The 21,734-nt window shown below is 49.7% G+C and overlaps 7 protein-coding genes across 7 annotated transcripts; 3 read left to right on the top strand and 4 right to left on the bottom strand.

Annotated features, from left to right (window-relative positions):
- Window positions 1-3,149: 3,149 nt before the first annotated feature.
- On the top strand, window positions 3,150-4,148 carry BBA_08515 (uncharacterized protein; the record flags this gene model as incomplete). Its single annotated transcript, XM_008603612.1, has 1 exon — window positions 3,150-4,148. The coding sequence occupies one exon, from the start codon at window positions 3,150-3,152 to the stop codon at window positions 4,146-4,148; it is 999 nt and encodes a 332-aa protein (XP_008601834.1).
- A 1,853-nt stretch (window positions 4,149-6,001) lies between these two features.
- BBA_08514 (Ketopantoate reductase ApbA/PanE domain protein) lies at window positions 6,002-7,873 on the bottom strand (the record flags this gene model as incomplete). Its single annotated transcript, XM_008603611.1, has 5 exons — window positions 6,002-7,043; window positions 7,099-7,111; window positions 7,165-7,199; window positions 7,516-7,524; window positions 7,830-7,873. The coding sequence occupies 5 exons, from the start codon at window positions 7,871-7,873 to the stop codon at window positions 6,002-6,004; spliced, it is 1,143 nt and encodes a 380-aa protein (XP_008601833.1).
- A 706-nt stretch (window positions 7,874-8,579) lies between these two features.
- BBA_08513 (gluconate 5-dehydrogenase) lies at window positions 8,580-9,395 on the top strand (the record flags this gene model as incomplete). The annotated part of the gene is made up of 1 exon (XM_008603610.1): window positions 8,580-9,395. The coding sequence occupies one exon, from the start codon at window positions 8,580-8,582 to the stop codon at window positions 9,393-9,395; it is 816 nt and encodes a 271-aa protein (XP_008601832.1).
- Window positions 9,396-10,651: 1,256 nt separating this feature from the next.
- BBA_08512 (glycoside hydrolase family 29 protein) lies at window positions 10,652-12,258 on the bottom strand (the record flags this gene model as incomplete). The annotated part of the gene is made up of 4 exons (XM_008603609.1): window positions 10,652-11,240; window positions 11,297-11,348; window positions 11,400-11,529; window positions 11,584-12,258. 4 exons carry the CDS (start codon window positions 12,256-12,258, stop codon window positions 10,652-10,654), a joined length of 1,446 nt encoding a protein of 481 aa, XP_008601831.1.
- Window positions 12,259-13,033: 775 nt separating this feature from the next.
- BBA_08511 (short-chain dehydrogenase/reductase 2) lies at window positions 13,034-14,113 on the bottom strand (the record flags this gene model as incomplete). Its single annotated transcript, XM_008603608.1, has 1 exon — window positions 13,034-14,113. The coding sequence occupies one exon, from the start codon at window positions 14,111-14,113 to the stop codon at window positions 13,034-13,036; it is 1,080 nt and encodes a 359-aa protein (XP_008601830.1).
- Window positions 14,114-16,241: 2,128 nt separating this feature from the next.
- BBA_08510 (Putative Zn(II)2Cys6 transcription factor) lies at window positions 16,242-18,099 on the top strand (the record flags this gene model as incomplete). The annotated part of the gene is made up of 5 exons (XM_008603607.1): window positions 16,242-16,308; window positions 16,511-16,555; window positions 16,626-17,032; window positions 17,084-17,263; window positions 17,323-18,099. 5 exons carry the CDS (start codon window positions 16,242-16,244, stop codon window positions 18,097-18,099), a joined length of 1,476 nt encoding a protein of 491 aa, XP_008601829.1.
- Window positions 18,100-18,301: 202 nt separating this feature from the next.
- Window positions 18,302-20,389, bottom strand: BBA_08509 (amino acid permease; the record flags this gene model as incomplete). Its single annotated transcript, XM_008603606.1, has 4 exons — window positions 18,302-19,364; window positions 19,456-19,665; window positions 19,762-19,969; window positions 20,077-20,389. 4 exons carry the CDS (start codon window positions 20,387-20,389, stop codon window positions 18,302-18,304), a joined length of 1,794 nt encoding a protein of 597 aa, XP_008601828.1.
- Between the last annotated feature and the right edge of the window lie 1,345 nt (window positions 20,390-21,734).

The raw sequence follows: 21,734 nt of genomic DNA, 5'->3' as shown, positions 1-21,734 counted from the left end.
AGTAATAAGTAATATTTTTAATATAAGGAATTATTAAGAGTAGAACTCTTAAAACTAATTACTTAGAATTACTTAGATTAATTAGTAAAGATCTAGACTACCTAACTATAGGAGTTCCTTTTCCTTAAGTACTTATTTATATCTTTACTATAGAGACTAATTACCTTAATTATCTAACTATCTATTAATCTCTAATTATAGTAATTAATAGGTAATCTATTAATTACTCTTAACGTAGTTATATAACTACGTGTTCCTCTTTTCTGCGTCTTACCTATGGCTAACCCCGCCATAGTGTATGCCCGCGCCTCACGTAGGAGCGTTCGTAACATAAGGTCTAATATAGTAGTGACTAATAAAGCTAAAGAGGTTAAATAACCTCCTTAAGATTAAGGACTTAAGCTATTAAGCTATTAATTTAAGAAATAAGGTCTAGAGAATTAAAGCTAAAGCTTATTAATCTAGATCTATAATAAAAAATAAATAAGTACTTTAGGAAGAGGTATTCTTATAACTAGGTAGTCTAGATCTTTACTAATTAACTTAAGTAATTCTAAGTAATTAATTTTAAGAGTTTTATTCTTAATAAGACTTTATATTAAAAATATTACTTATTATTATCTTATAATATTTAACTTAACTTATTACCTAAGAAATTAATTAATTCTAGATTAAGATTAAGCTATTATTCTATTTATGACGGCTGCTGTTTAGAGACAAGGCGGAATTATTTCTAGGCACGGGCATGTCTACTGCTAGGACGGGTGCACCTGTATGACGGCTTTATTAGCGCATTTAATAAGATGCTTGCTAAGATTGAGGGTATTTTATGATCGATTTAGGGCGAGTTTGTATCTAATGGTGTTTAGGTCGATAGCTAGACCATCCTTCGCTGCATCACCCGAAAAGGTGAAACTTGGTGCCACCCAGCCGGAAACGCCCGCGGTTAGGTGCGCGGCATTCGCAGTCTTCCAAGTATTTATACTTTCTTTCTAGGCAAATTTTCGTGAGTTCCAAAGTACCCATGCCCCAAGGATCTGGCCGTCACCAAAGAATCTTGTCGACTCGATGCTTGAGGACGGAGACCCTGATTCACAGTTCGACGCGGAATCGGAATTTGAACAAGAGCCAGGACAGAACTAACTAAATGTAGCGAGGCGCTCAACAACAATGTTGAAGATACAGACACCAGCAATTACATGACTGGGGTCCAGGCTCCCAACATGGTCTGCAAATGACGGCGGGAAGCACCACATGCATCGACGGCCTGGGCCGCTACATTCGTTACACTTCAAGTGCGGCTTTACTGATTTTATCATACAAAACATCATTTGCTAACAATACTTTTCTTATATAATCTATCGGCGCCTTAACTCAGGCAGTAGAAGTAAAATCGCTGATCTCTTCAGTCATCAGCAAGATGGAATGGTCTATGCAGCCATTTCGGCTATTTGACTGGTCCGAGTTGGAGATGCCTACACCGTCCATACGCTCGCCCGTCAACTACCTGATATCTCTACGTGAGTCTGTCCTTTCGTACCATAAGCACGGCACCGTCGCCTTTGACCTTCGCATGTGGTCTGTGCAGCCACAATCGGCGGATGTGCGGTTCATGCTAACTCTTGTACTCTGTATCTTGGCACGCAATATGCGAAGGGCAATGGAAATGCGGCATACAAGTCTGCCCTATCGGACTGGTTTTTCTGTATTCCCGCATGCAATTACGGCATGTAGTTTCAGTGAAAGTCCGCATCCACTGCCCCGATGTCGCGATAGGCTTGGTTGAATAGGTATCTGCCGACACGGGAGCCACATGTAGTCATCCATACATGAGCCTACCCCATTGGGGATACGGGGTTGCCTTGGTCATTGTGTACTGTGAAGAATCCCAGGCTTCGTGCAAGTACATGCTTGCTGCCCTCGCGTGTTTCAGACGTCGGATGAAGCATGCGTCGGTTTCCTAATTCTGGACTAGATCATCTTTGCGTCCGGTCTTTCTCCCATATGGCAGCGGCTAGAATCTAGCCTCTAGATCAGTTTATTGGGTGCCAAAACAGGACCAAGAGGAGGAGGGAGTGGGGGGTGTCAACTAATGCTGCAGTTGCATAACGGCAATTTCCCCAACAGTCTCGACGAAACAGTTCCATCATGCACTAATTTGACTGTAACCTGTCTCGGGTTGTAGCGAAAATTCGCGCCACCAGAGAAGGCCAAACCTGCGAGCATATTTCTGAAGCGTCTTTAAAGCATCATACACCAAGGCGGCTCGGAAATGCGGCAACCTGAGAGCTCGAGTTAGAGTTCAAATGCGACCTGTGAGTCTAGAAATTCTAAAGGTTTAACAGCGCGTTATGCCACTTTGATGATAACCCTTGATGATATACACAGGACTTGATGAGTTGTACAGAGAGGTTATTCCTTTAGTTTATAGTACAGTAGGTCTTCTCGATAAAGGTGACGTCAGGTAACCAATTGGGGGTGAGTGAATGGACTTATGGCGATGGCCCATCAGCTATGGGTAGCTGGTAGTCTGACTCAAAAATCATAGAAAATAATAGTGTCAATGAGGTAGCCTGACGAATGCATCGACGTGTTTCCGGAATCCAAGACAAACATTGACAAGAAACGCCTCAGACTCTGTAGATTATCACAGATTTTTTTTCCCATTCCGCGTAACCCTTCCGACTTCCGAGCCACAGACCTGTCCACCGGCACGATTTCTTCGGCCCTACAATGGCATTATTGGTTTTAGGCCGAAAACTCTCGTCTGTTCTAGCCATACTCATGCAAGCTGGCACTCTGTCGCCCTATACCATCGGATCATTATGCGATTTGGATCGCCAGTGGAGGTCCGCCACCATTCCGACGTCCGTTAGAACCGACTGCGTCGCACCAATGCCTTGAAGTTCTCTAAGAGACTCTGTTTCTAGGTAATTAATTAAGTAAAAGAGTGTTTGAGCCACTCATGGCTACGTTCTAGTGTAGCCTTTGCTAAATATCCAAAATGTATAAATGGCCATGTCAAGCCCGAGAACATTGTTGTACAAGTCCTCATCTCAAAACACCAACACTTTCAAGAATCATCTTAATCACTGGAACCTACTATTGAACAATCAAAAGTTGTCTTTTAAAAACTCCCTTACAAAAAAATGAAGGTGTCTTTGCCATCCGTCATTGCCATCCTGGGTCTGGCTACCGCCCTGCCCCAGAATGACCCGTCCACCGACGGTATATCCAAAGAGCTAGAGGCCGAAATGCGAAATGCCCTCCAGGAGCTAGAGGAAACTAACAGGAAGAGCCTCCCGGGAACCATACAGGGCATAGCCGAAGGACTTGGATGGCAGGTTGGTGGTAACCTAATTGGTAGCCTACCTCCAGGGATTTCGCACGGTGCCACTTTTCTGTCTCTTCTTGCGAATTCCGACTATAGCGTTACGCCAGAAAACGGGAAGCAGTGGGTGAAGAACATGGGTGCCATCTCCCTTGCGTTTCTCCCCAAGGTCGGCCCGCTCGGCGGCCTGCCCGGCTTCATTGGCCTGATACAGACGATTGCAGTTGGTCTCGAGACGGCCCAGTTCCCAGAGCTGGCGGCCAAGAGAGAAGCAGAGGCCAAGTGCTTTGCTAGCAACGACGTCGCAACATACAAGGATCTCTGTCAGTTCTGCAAGCCGCACCTCACCATCTCGCTGCTCGGGAAACTACACGGATGCACCGACGAGCATGTGGCAGACCGCGACCCCCATGTAGACCACGTCAGGGCACAGGGCTTCTGCGCCGACTCCGTCCTCTGCTCCGGCTACAACGATGGAGGGTCGGAAAAGATCATCACGCAGGCCTTCCGCTACGATCCCCTGCGGTCATTCTGGTGCAAGGAAAAGGATGAACAGATTGGCATGCTTCTGAGCAGCTGGCTGAGCGAGCCGCTGCGCAACAGCCTCTACATGCTCGACGCTGAGGACTTTCGAACTGCGCTGACACCTGCATGTCAGGAAATCACCAAGGACATGAACATTGAGGGCAAATGCCCGACAAGAGAGGAGCTTGCGGCAGCAGACAAGCTGGCTCCCCCCATCAGCTACTGCGCTCCCGGAAAGCATATCGATGACAGCGGTACTGCCGAGCCAAATGGCACATTATCCCGTGCATGACTTTTCAACCCTTTATGGAGCCCTCCTGTCTCGCCGAACCTGAGAGTCGCGAACAAGGGTGTCACGGAGTGAACGGTGGCAGGAAAGGTGGCCGATGGTCTCTGGAAGATCGAGGCCGCAAACAGAATCTTGACCGACCAGGAATTTTTCTTTTCCTTTTTTTTTTTTGTCTTTTCTGGAGCCCTTTAGAACGTTTTCTTATTATTTTAGACAATACACCCAGCTGAATATTTCAAACGTATGGATTCTTTGATAAATCTAATCTGTGACCTTTGATTTGGATCGCGAATTATCTATCACTTGTGATGCTTCTAAAACGCGTAGATCCATGATACCTGCTGCAATATCGCGCGACGTGGGCGGGTTCATAGGAGTCCGATGAGGTTGGCCAAACTTTAAATGCGTTAATTGTTTTTAGGCCGAGAAAAGAAATGCGGCAGTGGCTGAGAAATGTCTGTTTTGGGAACACGGAGGTGGTAAAGTAGGGCCGAGTCGGATCACACGGCACGGAGATAACCGGGTGTTGGTTTCATGCTGCAACTAGATTTCTTGACTTTGCCCACTCTTTTGCGCCTCTCACCGGCCAGAAGCCCTTCGTCCCATCTGCTAAAGGCTGCGGGGGCGATCTATCTTCCGCTAAAGAATTGGTGAAAGCAATGCTAGAATTGGAAAATGGGAACTTAGTTAACACGAGTCTCATAAAGTGTCGTAAGTACGCTAGCATAAAAAGTATCAATTTGACTGGCGAGTCGTTGTGATCCAGCAGTGATTGACAACAAAAAGTCCTCTGAGTACATATTCTGGGTCAAGGCTACCGCCTCGCAGGTGCATTTTGCCTATTTTACAGCTCTTTTGTTTTCAGTGAGCGATTAGATCTTGACTTACCTTGCGGATTAATCCACGTGAGCAAAAACGGCTCCTTGTCGTAATTCAGCTGAAGACCCGTAGCGATACTGCGTCCCATCCGAGACTGTTTGAGACTAAGGACTCCACACTAGTAACCTCACACAAAGAGTATCGAGTCTAGGGGGCCAGAAAAGTTTCAGTCCGTAGAATGTGGTAATGGATGAAGACTCGGCTCATGATTGTGTGGATGATATTTAGTGTCGTGATGCTTTAGTTGCCACAAGGAATCACAGACCTCCTTTGCAATAATGGAATAGTGCAATCTGTTCCTCTTGTTGACGCTTTCAGTTTGCTTTTATCTTTCATTCTTCAACCGTAGCGCCGCATTGATAAATCCTGTATTTGCTGGCTATTCAGATACAGTGCAGCAGGAGAGACATGAGTGTTTTTTCAATGGTCTGAAATTGAATTACACCATGTCAGCCGGTTGTAATTCGAGTGGGACGTCATTACACACGAGTAGCGAAAGGACGCACAAGCTCTTACTTCCAGGAAAATCTCTCCCTCCTGCAGCGTCGCGGCGGCCTTTTGAGTTTCTTGCGTTGTGTTTTGGCGCAGAGAAGCGTGCGCTTGGTTTGGTGACTCTATCGTTCTTTTTCAGCCTTGGGAAAACCACACGGCGACGATATCTACGCAACCAAGCCACAGGTTTTAGTGCTGTGGGCTTGTATACATATAGAAGCAGAAATAATCGGCCGTCGGAACATCCATTAGGCGAATATCCGATGTCGTCTAGAGGTTAGGATCCTGCGCTTTCAAGTGACATTGAGTGCCGCAGTGGCCGGGGTTCGATTCCCCGCATCGGAGATCCATTCTTTTTTTGCTGTTTTGCCGGCTTTGCTAGTATTTCCTTTCGTCTAAATATTAAATGGGTTTCTCTTTTGCCGATGTCTTTGTTGATATCGTGGTCCTTGTTTAGGGCTCATCTAGATCGTAGTACTCTATTTCTAATTCTGACTTCGAACTGTAAAGCGCCGAAGTAGCTCCTTTACATTAGACATTGTGAGTTGCTCGGCTTCGCCGAGTCGAACGCACTCCTCTAAGTGTTTAACATCCTGTGCATTAACCTTTTCTCCGTGATGATATCGATTAAAAACTTGGTAGTCGAAGGGGAGGACATCCTCGGCTTGATAATGCATCTCCGCGAGGCCAGTGCCAGTGAGAATACTCGCTGCCTGCTGGCCGGCGTCACCGTGAACACGTAGTTTTTGCACCTCTTGTGTACCTTTGGTCGCGAGCTTCCACACTTCGCCTTGTGTGTCGAGGTCCTTCATTTTTGGCCACTGCAGAAGATCGAAAGCCAGAAGAGCGACGAAAATCGGGTTGATGAAGAGTTGAAGGTCTTGTACGGTTCGAATAACACAGCGAGACTTCCCGCTGGCATTGTAAAGCTCCGCGAATGCATCGGCCACCGCGGGAGCGGCATCATCCACCAGCATACCGTATCCGAAACGGTCGCAGTAAGCCTGATCAGCCTCGGTGATCCCTTCAATTGCGGAATCATCTTTGGATGACTCGACAATAGGAGTTGCGGTAGTGGGAAATGCAACAACAGTAAACAAGCCATTGATAACCTGGTCCGGGCGGAGGCCAGACAAGTTGAGAAACCAGCTCAATATCCCGACTGAGACGCTTCCCAATATAACTTTCGTGTCAGTTTGACGGGCAGTCTCACCAAGAATCCTGACCAGGTCCTGGCCGGTCTCGGTCTTCAGCGTAGCGCCGTCAAGTGTGACGACAATGAAGTCGTACGCACGATGTACCAACTTTGCTGGTTCAACAATATATGTAAAATTCCGGAATTCCGTGAGGCTGTTGTCGTCGTAGCAATAAAGACGCTGCGGGCGAGTCATCTGCTCCGCTCGATGTGGTCGGACCAGAAAGGTTACCTGAGCGCCAGCGAGGCTCAGGTAGTAACCAACGACGGTACCCATCGAGCCAGCCCCGACCACAAGAACTTTAGGATTTTCTTTGCTTTCACTCATCATACTAGATAGTAGAATAATAGTTTCATGAAAAGCGATAAAAGATAGCTTATACTTACAGCGACTGATAAACTACTTTATTATATATGCATATGCTATATGATAATATATATAGCGTGACCCACACCCTAGAGAAGACATAGACTCTCTTGTGCTCTTACTATAGAAATTAAGTTGCGGACTTTACTTCGAAGTTTGAAACTTGGTTTAGTTGTATGCCAGTGACGTAACCAGAGTTGATCGTTGATAGAAGATACTAGTCTGACTGGCCGCTTTATCGAGCGATCCCTTGATCAAGTCTACGCCATCCGTAGATACGACTTTGGCAGAGTGCGGAGTTTACATATCAGCTGAGTCAGTCCGCTAATATATACTTTCGCTAGAAAGTACCTCGGCTTATAAGGACATAACTAAATTTGTAAAGCCTTGCCGTTGAAAAGCTAACTATATCTTAGAGACTATAGTATCTATCTTACTACGAGTAGCTATAGCATTATAACCTATATTAATCAGCATTTACTTCTAGCCGTTTATATATAATATCCTTACTAATATAGAAACTTTTACGAGCTTATAAATATCAGTGTCTATAAAGTCCGTAAACTTTCCTTTAGCTCTATAGATCTATATACGTAGGTAATATTCGATAAAATACTTTATTTAGGGCTATTTCACTTAAACTTCCGTTTTTAGGCATGAACTCGTAGTTTAACTTATATAATAGGTTTCTACTACTATCTATTACTGTCGTATATGTATATACATTACTGTCCCTCTCTCCCTCTCTTACTAGTATTTGTTTTGTATAATGGGGGGATTAAGTAGGTCAGTCATAAGGATACTAACTTTCAAGGGCAAAGTTAATCTATTGCTACGTCTACACCCGCGACCTCGCCCGCGGGATGCGTGGGTCCGCGCGGCTCGATGTCGGGATGGTCGGCTTTAACCACGGCCTGGTCTCCGACCCCGCTATCCCATTCGGCGGCAAGGACTTAACCTCAACTAGTAAAGCCAGCTATAAAAGAAAAACCAGCAAGCCTTTCGGAGAGGTATAGATAGCTACATCGCATACGCGTATGTTGATACTCGGCAGTATTATAACGAAACAAAGAGTCACTCGCTGCTGCGATTTCTTCAAGTGCCAACAAAGTAGGGTGAGGTATATGTAGGTTGAGAATAGCCTTTGCGATTTTACATTATTCATCAGGATTCACGAATATGCGAGGATCTCCTCTAGCTTTCTGACTAGTTCCACAAAGTCCGCTAGTGGAGGGGCGGGTTTCACAATGGAGTAATGAAGCTGACGATTGATAAACAACTTTGGTAGGCCGTGCAAATACTTCTGACAACCTTTGCCACGCCCCTAGTTCTTTCGGCTGATTACAAAGACATCACCACCGTTGAAAAACACCTTAGGATATATAACACGAGTATATATTCTTGACACTCACCTGCTTATTTTGAAAGTGGCCTAAAGAACTACCTAGAATCAGCAGCTCCACTCATACCTTGCAATCACCGCATTTGCCCATATTTGAAAATGTCGATTCCAACCACCTCTACCACTCCTTGGTCTGTCGCTGGCAAAACCGCCATCGTGACCGGAGGATCTCGCGGCATCGGCCGAGCCATTGCTATTCACCTAGCACGCAAGGGTATCAGCAAAGTCGCCATTACTTACGCCTCTAACGTCAAGGCAGCCGAGGCAACTTTGGAGCAGCTTCGTATTCTTGGAGTAAGAGACGCAGCTGCAATAAGAGCCGATGCACTTGATCCCAATTTTGCCTCTATTGTTGTCTCCGAAGTCTTCAAGAAACTAGACACAAAAGTCGTCGACATTCTTGTCAATAACGCGGTCTTGACAGATCACGCAAAGCTTCTTCCAATCAAGGAGGCGACTCTGGAAAATTTCCTAGAAGTGATGCAAGGGAATGTTTACGCCCCATTGTCGATGGCAACTAAGCTTCTGCCTTACCTACCCGAGTATGGCGGTCGCGTCATCAACATCTCCAGTGCCCTCGCTTACCAGGGCAATCCGGACCCATTCTTTACATACGGTGCCAGCAAAGCCGCTTTACAAGCATACACACGCTCGTTTGCCGATGCTTTTGGAAAGAAAACCAAGGCTACGTTTAATAGTGTTGTTGTGGGACCGACTGACACTGATTCTGTGAAGTTGAGCCAGGAATTCCTTGATGCACTAGTTCGAGACACAACGGCTGCGGACCGAATCGGCGTTCCCGATGATATTGCTTATATTGTTGGGTTCTTGTCAAGTGAGGAAGGTCGTTGGATCAACGGTGCCGCTATAAGCGCCAATGGCGGAAGCAAGGCTATCATGCCTGCTCTCGGTTAAGGGCTTACTAGTATAGGGGGCGATAAATGTACACGAGCACTAAGATAAACGCATTAGAAGAGTAGGGATCGATATCAGGGACTACAGGGCAGCTCTTTACGCCTCTTCCAGATACTCTAAGAATAAGAATAAAAAAGAACCCTACTGTGTTTGTTATCCTCGCTAGGCATGCCGTTGTTAGGTTTAAAACCCTCGCCAACGACTGAATAGACTTGGCAGAACTTTAAACCGCAGCTATAGAAACGACCTTTTTGTCTAGTATTACAACAACTTTAACAGGCTGGCTCGGTCGCCACTCTTGCGGTGATAGATATCATACAGTCAACGAGATCACTTTTGACGAGCTTGGCAGTGAGCGTCCTAAGTGTAGTCTGCATGCTAGCGTTGTAAAAAAATTAAACAAAGAAACAAACAGTAGCCATGATGCGAGAGCGTTGGAGAGCTAGCCGCACTGATATAAGAAATCTCCAAACCACACAATTACCTCCTCGCATTAGCGTCGCGCCCGGTCTACACCATCCACCAACCAAAGATGCGCTTGCCGCCGAATGTGTTTCCTCAACCGTAGAAAATGGTTGAAGTTTCTCCCCTTCCCTTTTCGTTGGCCGGTCTCGATGCAATATATTTCGCGCTTCTGCTCTGAAATAGGTTGATTGCTGATTGAGACCAGCCAGCGCCTAGCAAATGGACGCGGACCACATCAGCCGCAGCCACAGCCAGCCAAGCACGCCAAGCAAGCCAAGCAAGCCACAGCCTAAAGAACGACTGCGATGATGCAGGTAGAAGCATCGAAAATCACATGCGAGGCCGGCAATATACCTTAAATATAGTAAAAAAGGCATTCTCTTAATAACCTAATAAGTATTAATAGGCTATAAGAAGTAGCTATAAGAAGCCTAATAATAGTACTAGTCGTAAGTAGGAAAATTAGTATTAGTAGTAGTAGTAGTAGTAGTAGTAGTAGTAATAGTAGTAATAGTAGTATAGGGACTAAAAGGTACTTTTATTTATATATAACTTCTTATATAAAACTAGGTATTTTTTAGTTCTATATACTTAAATCCTTAGTAAAATGGCGCTGTGTCCCTCTCATTTTTATGATTCTGGCTAGATAGTTTATGTAGACATGTACTATATGATAGTGAAATATGCATTGCGCCGCGGTGTCTATAGTAGATCTCTCTACATGCGGCTGTGGAGAAATACTATCGCTTAATGAAATTTGAAATGACTTTATGAATGCTTGTATAGACTGCCTATGAGCACTTGTGAACAGTGACGGAACGCCACTTTGGCGTGTCGACAAAAGTCGAGTTGACCATGACCTCGCTGACGGTCACAGGTTTCATAAAGAGGTCTATCTTCTTATGACCGACACTCGTGCCATTCGACAACAAGCTCCAATCATCCAGACCGTCTTTGCCCTGCCTGCCCCAGACCTGGTATGTGCGAATGACCTGGCCGTCTGTTTGGTCTTCCATGAGCACGACCCGGTCAATCTCAGCCGGTTTATCAAATGTCAGCGTGCAGCTACCCTGCGCCTCGTCGCGCTTCTCGCACGACGGCTGCACGGGGTGGTCGTCGTAGCACTGCCGGATAAAGTCGCCGAGTTGCTTGTACCGCGCGACGTGGGAGTCGGGGATCAGGCCCCGGCGGTCGGGCGACATGTCAAGGGCGAGCACGCAGTTGCGTCCGACCGTCTCGTGGTAGACCTTGATGAGCTCCGCGAGCGAGCGCAGCGGCGTGTCGACGCCAAAGAACCAGCGGTCGCCCGTCTGCAGCGTGGTGTCGCACTCGGAGGGCGTAAACCAGGGGCTGTCGGACTCGCCAGATTTCGTGAGGCCACTGTATATCAGTTTAGTCAAGAGTAATTCCTGACAAGTGTAGGTGAGAAGCCTTACGTTGACCAATTTTCCTCCTCGGCATGGCCAAGCTCGTTACCAATCCAGCGGACTATCATCCATTAGAAGAAGCGCGACTATATCCCGTGCCTGTAGAATATACTTGAATTATCTGATACACAGGAACCGTCGTCCTGGCAGCCGTTGAAGACGACGGCGTTGGGCTGTGTCTTTTGCAGTAGGGACTGAATGCGGTCTTTCTGGTCGCCACTGTATCCGCCGTCAAACCAAATCTGTCCCTATTAGTCAAGCCACGTCCCTGCAGAGCTCAAGTTCTATCATCTCACCTCGGTCAAGTTGCCATAATTGCTCCACAGCTCCTCGAGCTGCTCAAAGACGATATCGTTGTAGACATCGGTGGTGATGCCGGCCTGGCCGGGCCCGGCTGGAACGTTGCGGACATGCGCAGACTGGACGTTGAGGTAGTTGTTGACAACAACGCTGTAGTACAAGCCACGCCCAAACCCATACCTGCTCGCGGACTCGACAAAATCTTCCACCACATCTCTGCCTTGGGCGGGAGATTGGGCAATCGTGTAGTTGTACAGAACCGTCTCGCCAGCAAGGTCCTTGAAGCTGACCTTTGTGGGCGAGGTGGTGAAGCCGCAGTTGTGCTTGGCGACGAGCGTGGCGTACTTGCCACCAAGGCTCTTGATGGCCTCCATCCACTGGTCCGTGTCCAGCCGGGCCGGGTCGAAGAGGGACCGCGGGGGCACCAGGGCGGGGTCGCCGTTGCAGCCGTCCTGCGCAATGTAAGTGGCCATGTTGAAATGGATTAGGCAGCCCATCTCGCGGTCCTGAAATGCCAGCTGCTCCTTGGTCGGCAGCGCAATCTTGGAGCCGTCAATGGGGGAAATGCGCCACTTGCCGGGCGGCGTAGGGCCGCCGGCGCCGTCCCGGGTCCGCAGGCCGTGCGCCGCTACGGAGATTAGGGCCGTGATGAGTCCAGCCGTCGTCTTCATTGCCTTTGATGTAAGAGGGATGACTCGGATGGGTCTGGAGATATGTTTTGGACCGGTTGAGAAGAGTGTAAGAGGGGACTGCATCAAAAAATGACGGTACGTGCAAGCTTATATAGCGAGGAAACATTGCCAGTACATTGGTTCATCGAGTACCATCGATAGATTACCCAGATTTATCCGCCGGGGTCATGCCCACGGGAAATAATGACTGAGGCATATTGCTCAACTGTTCTAGTGTCTGCCTGCGCTGATCAATTCGCGGGGAAGCAAATCAGACATTTAGTCAGGGGGTTATCTTATTTAGCCGTCGGATGGAGCATGCAGGTATTGTTTCAGCTAGAATATCGTCACAGTGACTTCACTCATAGGCGGGCAACTAGTTGAGGCACCTTTGCAATGGCAGGGTTACATGGTGCTGGCGGGCAAGGATTCGCAGCAAGCTCCCGCGGCGACGGCACCACCACTAGCATCGGTGGGTGCTGAGAGATGAGTGCCGATAAGTTGCCGACGGATGCGCATTAGTTGCATGCCAAGCCTGTATCAAAAAACATGGCCGATACTTTTACACATTCTACCAAATGGTGGCCATGGTTTTGGGTACCCGCTTGGCATGCACAGCGTCGTCTCGACATGAATGTAGAGGTCAGAGGAGACGGCAGCCTGTCGAGAAAGAAAGAATCAAGGAACAAAGTAATCTTTTTTGTCATGTCATTAAGCATCCATCCTGCAGATTAGACACTGCTATAGAATAAAAAGGAAAGGAAAGGGGTATCGTTTAAATGTTCTTGGAGCTTGTAGCAATCATGTTGCGGACAGGGAACTGGATCCAAGCGGGCAGACTGCGGAATCCGGTGATGAAGGACAATCTCTCGGGACAGACGACCTGAGCACCCTTGCAGGCAAAGACCTGGTCAGTGAGCTGGCGGGCGACGTCGTCGCTGGTGAGGAGGCGAATACCACCCTTTTGCAGCTCGCCGCTGAATTTGGCGACGAGGGGCGTGGCGACAAAGTTGGGGTGGACAACGGTGGTCAGGACGCCAGTGGCGCCGTGGGTGTTGCGCAGCTCAGAGCTGAGCGACTCGTGAAAGGCGAGGGCGGCGGCCTTGGTGGCCGAGTAGTCGGCACCCTTGGCGAGGGCGACAAACGAGGCCATGCTGGCGACGGTGACGACATGGCCCTTGTTGACCTCGATCATGTGGGGGACAAAGGCCTGGCACATGTACCAGTGGGAGATTGTGTTGACGGCAAAGACCTTGTTGAGGGTGGCGGGAGGGATGTCGAGGATGTTCTTGGGGACGGTGATGCCGGCATTGTTAATCAGGATCGAAGGGTGGCCGTACTCGGCGCGGACGGCGTCGGCGGCCTTGTGGACAGACTCTGGGTCGGTGACGTCGCACTTGAAGTAGCGCACGTGGCGGTGGCCCTCGAGGCGCTTGGGCAGAGGCTGGACGTCGAGAATGGCGCACCTGACGCCCCTCGCCGTGAGCTGCTCGACGACGTTGAGGCCGATGCCGCTGCAGCCGCCGGTGACGACGGCAACCTCGGCGGGCCAGTCGTCCCAGCCCTTGGCCTTTGTGAAGCGCCACGCGTTGGAGGCGGCCGAGTTGAGCGCCGCGTTGGCGCCCTTGACCAGGCCCCAGCCAAAGACGACCTTGAGGGCCAGCTCGACCGTCTCGGGCCTGGCCGCCTTGTCGCCCAGAAACGACAGGCGCCGGACGACCTCGGCCTGCAGCTCGGCGGGCGCCCGCGTAAAGGCGAGCAGTGCGGCGCCGGTGACGACGGGGCTCGTGAGGAGGCGGGCGAGAGAGCCAAAGGCCTGGACGGGCGTCGACTCGAGGTAATGCATGAGCGTCATGGTGGGTTTTTTTTGGTGGTGGTGTTTTAGCAAACGGCGGTTCGGCTGTATGGGTTGGAGCGAAGCGGGCCGGGCAGGGATATCGAGGCGAAGCTGCGGAAATAGGGAATTTGACGGTATCACAGCTAGTAAGGGAAAAAAGAGAAACCCAATTGTCAAAGAAGAAAGGAGATTGAAAAAGAAAGGTAGTAAAAGATTTAAATAAGACTGACGATGGGCCGGATTTGGAGGGAGGGGCTTAGTAGCTCTGATCCTCGGCTTGAAGCTTGTTGTCGGCTGGGGAATTTGGGTTTTTGCTGGAGAACCGATGCGCTAACTGGATTTGGCCGGATGGGGCGATTTACGTGTAGATTGATTTACAGGGCTCTTCAGGAGGGAAATCCACCATATTTCTTGCCTCTTAGCACGTTCTCAAGGGAGATGCAGCGCCAGAACCACTGGAAATAGGTACCTAGGTAGGCGAGGCCGCCTGCGCCGGTATGCAAAACAGTTGATTCCAGGGGCATAGGAGTCCGTACCATGTATTCTCTACGGATGTATACCTAGGTAATCGAGGTCGTTGATAGATGAACATCTCGACTTGAATAGGAAATGTACACATGTACAATTTAACAATACAATCAACCTGTCTTATTACTGAGCCGGCGGGGGCGACCAACCTTCGGGGCCGGGCCAACCAGCGAACCCGGCAGTTCGCCCGAGGGGGTGTCGCAAACAACACACGTGTACGGTGTACCACCCCATCTTGCCGTGCACCGTGCGCTGGACGATACGAAGACCCGAACCCAGCCTGCTTGCCTGCCTGACTGTTCTGCACAATGGGCAGATATTCTTTGTTAGACAAGCACAGCGTCAGAAATAGTCCTACAACTCAAGTTACCTTTTCACCCTACTCTCGTCCTTTGGAGCAATAATGCATGCCCAGGCTTCCGGGAGCTCGGGCTGCGTCCTCCATCGTGAGAGTTCTTGGCGTATTGGGGGCGTAATCACATGCATCTGTCAAGTTGCTTGGTTGCTTGACAACGGGCCGTCGCAGGTTGACAGGTTGTGGCTGAATTATGCACAACGCCACCGACAGTTGGTTGGACCTGACAGCTCTTGGTGGCTACGCAATGACGGCACAACATTACAGCCATCTATTTGTTGCTCGTGAATAACAATGCCAACCCTTTCCATACAATCATCCAATCATGCTTTCATCTGATTCTAATTTCTGCTAGTATACGTAAGTGCACACAGTTGCAGAAGGCCAAGTCTAGTTGTTGGCTTCGTGGGAACTTGGCATGATAGACTGCTTGAATTTACGCATTGCTGGAAAACATTGGATTGCAATTGCGCGTGTTCATTCTTTCTCTCTATTCGGTTGTCGCACAGCACGAGGTTGTCGCCCCTCACACAAAATTAGGTGGCCGCTGCCCCCAAGTTGTCAGAGAGAAACCACCGGACATGTCATTCTACTCAATATGGCCATCCGACGGAATTCCAAATTGTATCGAATCTTTGACACCTCGTCCGATTGATCTGTTACAGGGGCGGCCTGTTTAATCAGCCCGCAGGACCTACGAGCCACAACATGTTTGGCCCTCATTATCCGGCTTTACTTGAACCTAGCCTGTTATTTATCAGATATTTTTTTTTATTTCACGTACTTATCACCAGTAACCTTGTACTGGTGAAGCCAACTACCAAATCCTTGTGCGAATAGCTCCATAGCTTTAATCAATCGAGGCCCCACCTAGTATTTCGAGCTCGGCCCTGTCAGGTGCTGCAACTGTCACCACCGTCAACCACGGACCTGAATCCACCAGTCTGCTCGTTCAAAAGACAAAGCACACACATTGCCGTGAGAATTCTCATCATCTCTACTCAGTACCTCATCACTGCTCAGCGTCGAGCATCTTCCGCGGCCACGACAACGCATTTTCCACTTACCCCAGCTTCGGTGGGGTGTGGACTCTCCAAACAGAGACAACCCGCCGTCCCCGAAAGTACTAACTAGGCTTCCAAGTCGCATCAAACGAGGGCCCGTTTGACTCGGAGTCATCATCACGCAGCGATCCGAGGCAGCTTTTCCAGCGTCGCACCTCCAGCCCATAGAATCACCGCCGTCGTGGCTCCCTCATGACGCATGTCAAGGCTGGCCAGCGGCGCCGCGCCAAGGCGCCCAAAGTCCGCACTGGCTGCCGTACTTGCAAGTGAGTACAAGCCCAATCGAACAAACAGCACGAGAGCTACAATTTGCTTTGAGCTGAATGATCCTCTACCCAAGTCAAGTACCAGTTGCTAACAATATGAGCCTTTAGAAGTAAGGCGATCAAATCTACCTGTCAATTGCAAAGCTCATTCGCCAATGAGTGGACTATTGCTTCTGTGAGAATACACTGACACAAGTTCTAGTCCGCCGCGTCAAGTGCGACGAGGATCGCCCGGCCTGCCAGAGATGTAAGCCCAGACGAATCTTTTTTTTAAAACAACTCTATAAAATCTCGCATTCACTAATAGCTTGAACTAGGCACATCTACCGGCCGCACATGCGATGGCTACGGCCCCGTAATCGCCGCCACCCCGTCGCCACCGGCCACCCTCTCTCACGCCAAGTACTCGGGCCGGGAATGGCGGTCATTTCAATACTTTCATGAAAAAACGCTCAAGCAGCTGTGCACATTCTTTCCTGACGACTTTTGGTCCTCGTACGTGCTCAAGATTGCCAATACTGAGACAAGCATATGGCACTCTCTCATTGCGCTCTCGTCGTACCACGAGCTCTTTTCCGAGCAGCGCATGCCGCGCCAGCAGGTGGAAGATGACTTTGCGCTGCATCAATACAACTCTTCCATCCAGCAAGTCTTGAGCATGGAAAAAAGCTCCCAAAGCGCCCATATACAGCTTGCGTCTTGTATACTGTTCATATGCGTCGAGGTAATAATCTCGTTCTTGCCCCTGTCGCGCGCCCACTAACAGACACGACAGACGCTTCGCGGACAAATTGTCCAAGTCGTCAGACTCGTAACCTTGGGCTATCGAATATTGCAAGCAGAAGATGCCCTGGATAAAACGTTTCGTCCGCCGGCACCGGACGCATCAGACAGACGAAAGCTCTTTGCTCTTGCCCGCAACTTTCTGAGTCAAGTTGTCTGCCAAATATACATTGTGAGTTTTTTTGGCAACCATGCATCTCACACTTGGTCTCTCCCACTAATGAAAGTCAGCTTATAAATGACCTTGATCCTGATGTCAATGCCATCGCCGCCAACATCATTGAGAGCGGCCATGGACCCGGCCCTCGCGGGTACCGCTTCAACACAACCACCGACGCGCAGTCCGTTTTCAGCAGTATTCGGCTACATTTTGACAAGTACGAAGAAGGAGCCATCGAGGTTGCGCGTTTCAATCTAGCCGCATGGACTCTAGCCTTTGACGCCTTCAAACGCACCATGCCCGACCACCTCGTCACGCCTTCCGAGCGCCGCACCATTGCGCTTCTCGAGCTGCGCCGGCTGTACTTTGCCGCCGAGCTCTCTGTGAACATTGTCCGCGGGCCCGTTGACCCCATGCTATGGGATGCCCACCGCGAGACCTTTGTCAAGATTCTGGCCCTTGCGGATATTGCCCTGGCGCGCGACGAAGACGACGAGGGCAGTGAAAGCCAGCCTCACTTTCATATGAACACGGGCCCCGTGCCTGTCTTGTATGGATTGGTGCAGAAATGCCGCGATCTGGACCTTCGGATGCGCGCCATCCAGCTTCTCGCATCGCAGAACCGCCAAGAAGGCATCTGGAGCAGCAGGGTGGTTCTGGGTACTGTCCTGCGTCTCGTAGCACTTGAACAACAAGGGCTGGTGAATCCCACGACATGTGCCGATATCCCTCGAGAGAACAGAGTCATTACTATCAAAGTCGTCGAAAAGAGTCCTGGTGACTACACGGTGGGATTCGAGCTGCAGACCGGGTGGCACTGGGAAAAGGCGAGCACATTCTTATCATGACGCACATTTGTGTCTAGAAAAAAGGCCCTGTTCCGCCGTCAAGTATAAACGTGTATATTACGTGCATGCTGGAATATAAGAAAGTGTCACTCCTTGTGCACTTTGTGTAATTTTACATTGTTTTTAGACAAAACGCCAAACGCCAGTTGTCGAGTGAAGAAGTGGTGTTACAGACAGGGCCGCATTTACCTCGCGCCATCCATCAACATATCAGCTTATAAAAGACTTTCCATCGCGGCCAGTTTGCCTGCTCTTCCTTTTCCTGTTCTATTAATATGGGCAGATTAAACTGCCGCCGGCCTGTATCAACGTCCAAGTCGTCAATTTTGACGTAGCGCGTCTTGTAATACAGCTTGTGGCCGATGAAGAAGATGAACACGACGGGCGCGCCCATCCACTTGAGGAAGAAGTGCTGCACAATTTCCCGCGTGGCCATGTTTTCCGAGTTGATCGGCGACGCGCCGACCCAGAATTGCGTGACAATGACGAGGCAATTGAGCGCGAGCCCGACATAGGAGCCCACGACGCCAAACTGCGCTTGAAAGGGCAGCTCGGCAGGCTCGTGCCCGCGAGCGGCCCACGCGCGACGGAAGCGAATGTGGCAGAGACAAATCGAGCCCCAGGTAAAGACGGAAGAGAGGCCCGACGCCGTCAGCAGCCACTCGAGAACGACGCGCTGCTGCTTGAGATGCGCCAGGTAGGCGAGGAAGCCGATGAGCGCGGCGAGAGAAATGGCCACCAGGGGGCGGCCTTTGCGGTCGACGTAGCCGAGGATGCGCGGGGCCTGGCGCAGGTTCGCCATGGCGGCGAGCGTGCGCGTGGAGCCAAAGACGGCCGAGTTGCCGACGGACAAGATGGCCACCAGGATAACCGCATTCATGACGGACGGCAGGATCTGGATGCCCGCGGCCTCAATGGCAATGACAAAGGGCGACGTGTTGGCGTCGACGGGGCTCGCGCCGCCAAAGAGCCGGGGGCTGTCGTAGGGCACCAAGAGGCCGACGAGGGTCAGGGCGACGACGTAGAAGAGGGTGATGCGCCAAAAGACTTGCTTAATGGCCGTGGGGAGCGACTTGCGCGGGGCGGCGGTCTCGGCGGCCGCGAGCCCGACGAGCTCGGTGCCGGCAAAGGCAAAGGCGGCCGTGGTGAAGACGCTGCAGATGCCCTTGAAGCCGTTGTGGAAGGCACCGGGATCGTGCCAGTACTTGCCGCCAATGTAGCCGCCGTCGGGTGTGCCGCCGAGGTTGAGGACAATGGCGAGGAGGCTGCGTTGACAGTTTGTAAGCCATTTTGCCAGATTTAAAACATGGAAAAAAAAACCAGAGATTTGCCTGGGGGCAAAGAAAAAAGCCTTACATGAAGCCAATGACGGCAATCACCTTGATCATGGAAAAGATGTACTCGGCTTCTCCATAGCCCTTGACTCCAAACATGTTGATGGTTAGGATGACGACTAGGAAAATGGTTACGAATACGCTTCTTGGAAGAGAATGGTTCCAGTAATCGAGGGTAAGTGAAGCAGCAATGATTTCCAACGGTAACACGGAGAGCCATTGCAGCGCATAGCTATGTGAGAGAGAAATGTCGTCAGTTTTTCTTGTGCTTTCGGGGCTCTCCAGGCATAAGGTATTTAGGTAAATAGGTCCAAGTAACCAAACTTACTTCCAGCCCATGGCGAATCCCCACGAAGGGTCTAGAAATCGAGTAGACCAGGACGAAAAGGAGCCTGCAATGGGAAACACGACGGCAAGCTCACCGAGTGCCTGGCAAGTGCAGAACAGCATAATGCCAACGACCGAAAACGCCAACAGTAGCGATGCAGGACCGCCGACGGACAGTGCCTTGCCGCTAGCGACGAACAATCCCGCTCCTTTGCAAGAAAAAAGATTAGAGCTTTCATTCTTCTCTCTCATGACGTTTTCTTTTTTCTTTTTTCTTTTTTGCCATTACGTATATGGCGTGTTTTTGTAAACATACCGACTGATCCGCCAATGGCAATCATTTGAAGATGCCTCCCCTTGAGCCTGCGCATCAGTCCTCCCGAAGCCTGCGCATTTTCCAGCGTGGCGCTGCGTAAATCATAATACGGCCCGATGACATTTGAGCGCACCACCGTGTCTGCACCGTCTCTCGAGTAGAATTCCGACTGCGGATCCCGCCTGAAGCCTTGAAAGAAGCGCTCCATCCGCGGCGGATGTGCTGCCTCGGCCGCCTCCTCAACGGTCGGCTGCATCATCAGGTATCCCGCCGGCGATGCGCGGCCGTCTCTGCTCCAGCGGTGGTGGTCCATTTCTCTTTCGCCTCCAAGCTACCTTGCGCGAGCTCTCTGAAGAACCAGGTGCGACAATCGCGTTCAAGCGACAACGCATCTGTCGCATCGATTCCGGTTGGGTTCGTTGGTTGCTTTTTTAGCTGTAGCTGTGATTTTTGAATGGATGGATGAGGTTTTGGAACGCTCACCCCCGCGAATTTGATGAGAGACATTGATGAGACATGAACAGTCACGGTCGTTTTACCCCCTTGGTGGTCAGCAAAAAACGTGACCATTTGCAGAGAGTTTGAGCTAGCGTGAGGCGAAAAGGGTTGGTTAACGCCCGCCTTTTTTTTTTCTTCATTGCCGATCATCCCTACTGATACACAGACGGCTGACGTGAGCAGCCGTTTCTGCAGTCAGGCGGGAAGAAGCTGGACAAGGCTTGGCCAGTGCATACCAAAGCTGAAAATGCAACTTGCGTTGCCCGATTGATAGATTGCTACAATCATGTAAGCCTGCTTTTGTCTTAAATGGTTGGCGATTAGTTGCGGGGCCCCAGACTATAGTCATGAGATACAAATTAATGGCCAAAGGCGAACGGTTTGATCAGATATAAGTCGCAACATGTCAAGAAGAATAAGGACCTTGAACAGTGCTTGAGCAGAATGTAGAAACGAAAACAAGAATGAACCAAGTCTTAAATCGTCAACTCTGAAAGGGATATTGATCAACGTGCAGGGTAAACACTCGAGGTAATTAGAACAAAGAACTTGCGAATTTGTTCTAGGTCATGAATACAAAAAGTTACAAACATTTCTTGACCTACCAAGACGGATGAAGTGCTGTATTTAGTAATTCTGTTTCGGGAATGGCGCGCCCGATACAGCCCCTCGAAGCCAAAGTAGGCTGCATTTTGCATCTCTGCTGATCGCTCGGGATAGCTCATATTCCTGTGCATTAACACGGAATGTTGACGAATTGCAGGCCTAGTCCCTGACCTCCCCTTCCTTTATTACTCGCAGCGCACAATGCAATTTTGCTCGCCCGGCTCATCCCTGATCCACAGGGATGAGAGATAAAAGAAAAAAAAAAGAAGAAGAAAAAAAAGGGCTTATTCAAGTGCCTGGTCATGGACCAGTACAGTCCTGCGCCATGGTTATATTTCACGACTCGCTGAAACTGCACACTAGGCAGAAGTACAAAGACTTTTCACCCTTTGCATGACTAGACAGGACACCTGCTAAATATTTTCGGAAAAAAACATATCAGCTGCAGGCACGTCGACCAGTTTTGCGCGGAATGAGAATAAAAAAAGGGCATGTTTTCCTCATTTCGAACCACCCCTTGCCAAGACAGCATCGACCGCTCCACCAGATCTGTG

This window comes from Beauveria bassiana, assembly GCF_000280675.1.
Source record: "Beauveria bassiana ARSEF 2860 unplaced genomic scaffold BBA_S00035, whole genome shotgun sequence".
Lineage (NCBI taxonomy): Eukaryota > Fungi > Ascomycota > Sordariomycetes > Hypocreales > Cordycipitaceae > Beauveria > Beauveria bassiana.
The sequence above is the reverse complement of the archived record's forward strand: the minus strand, read 5'-3'. Positions and strand labels throughout refer to the sequence as shown.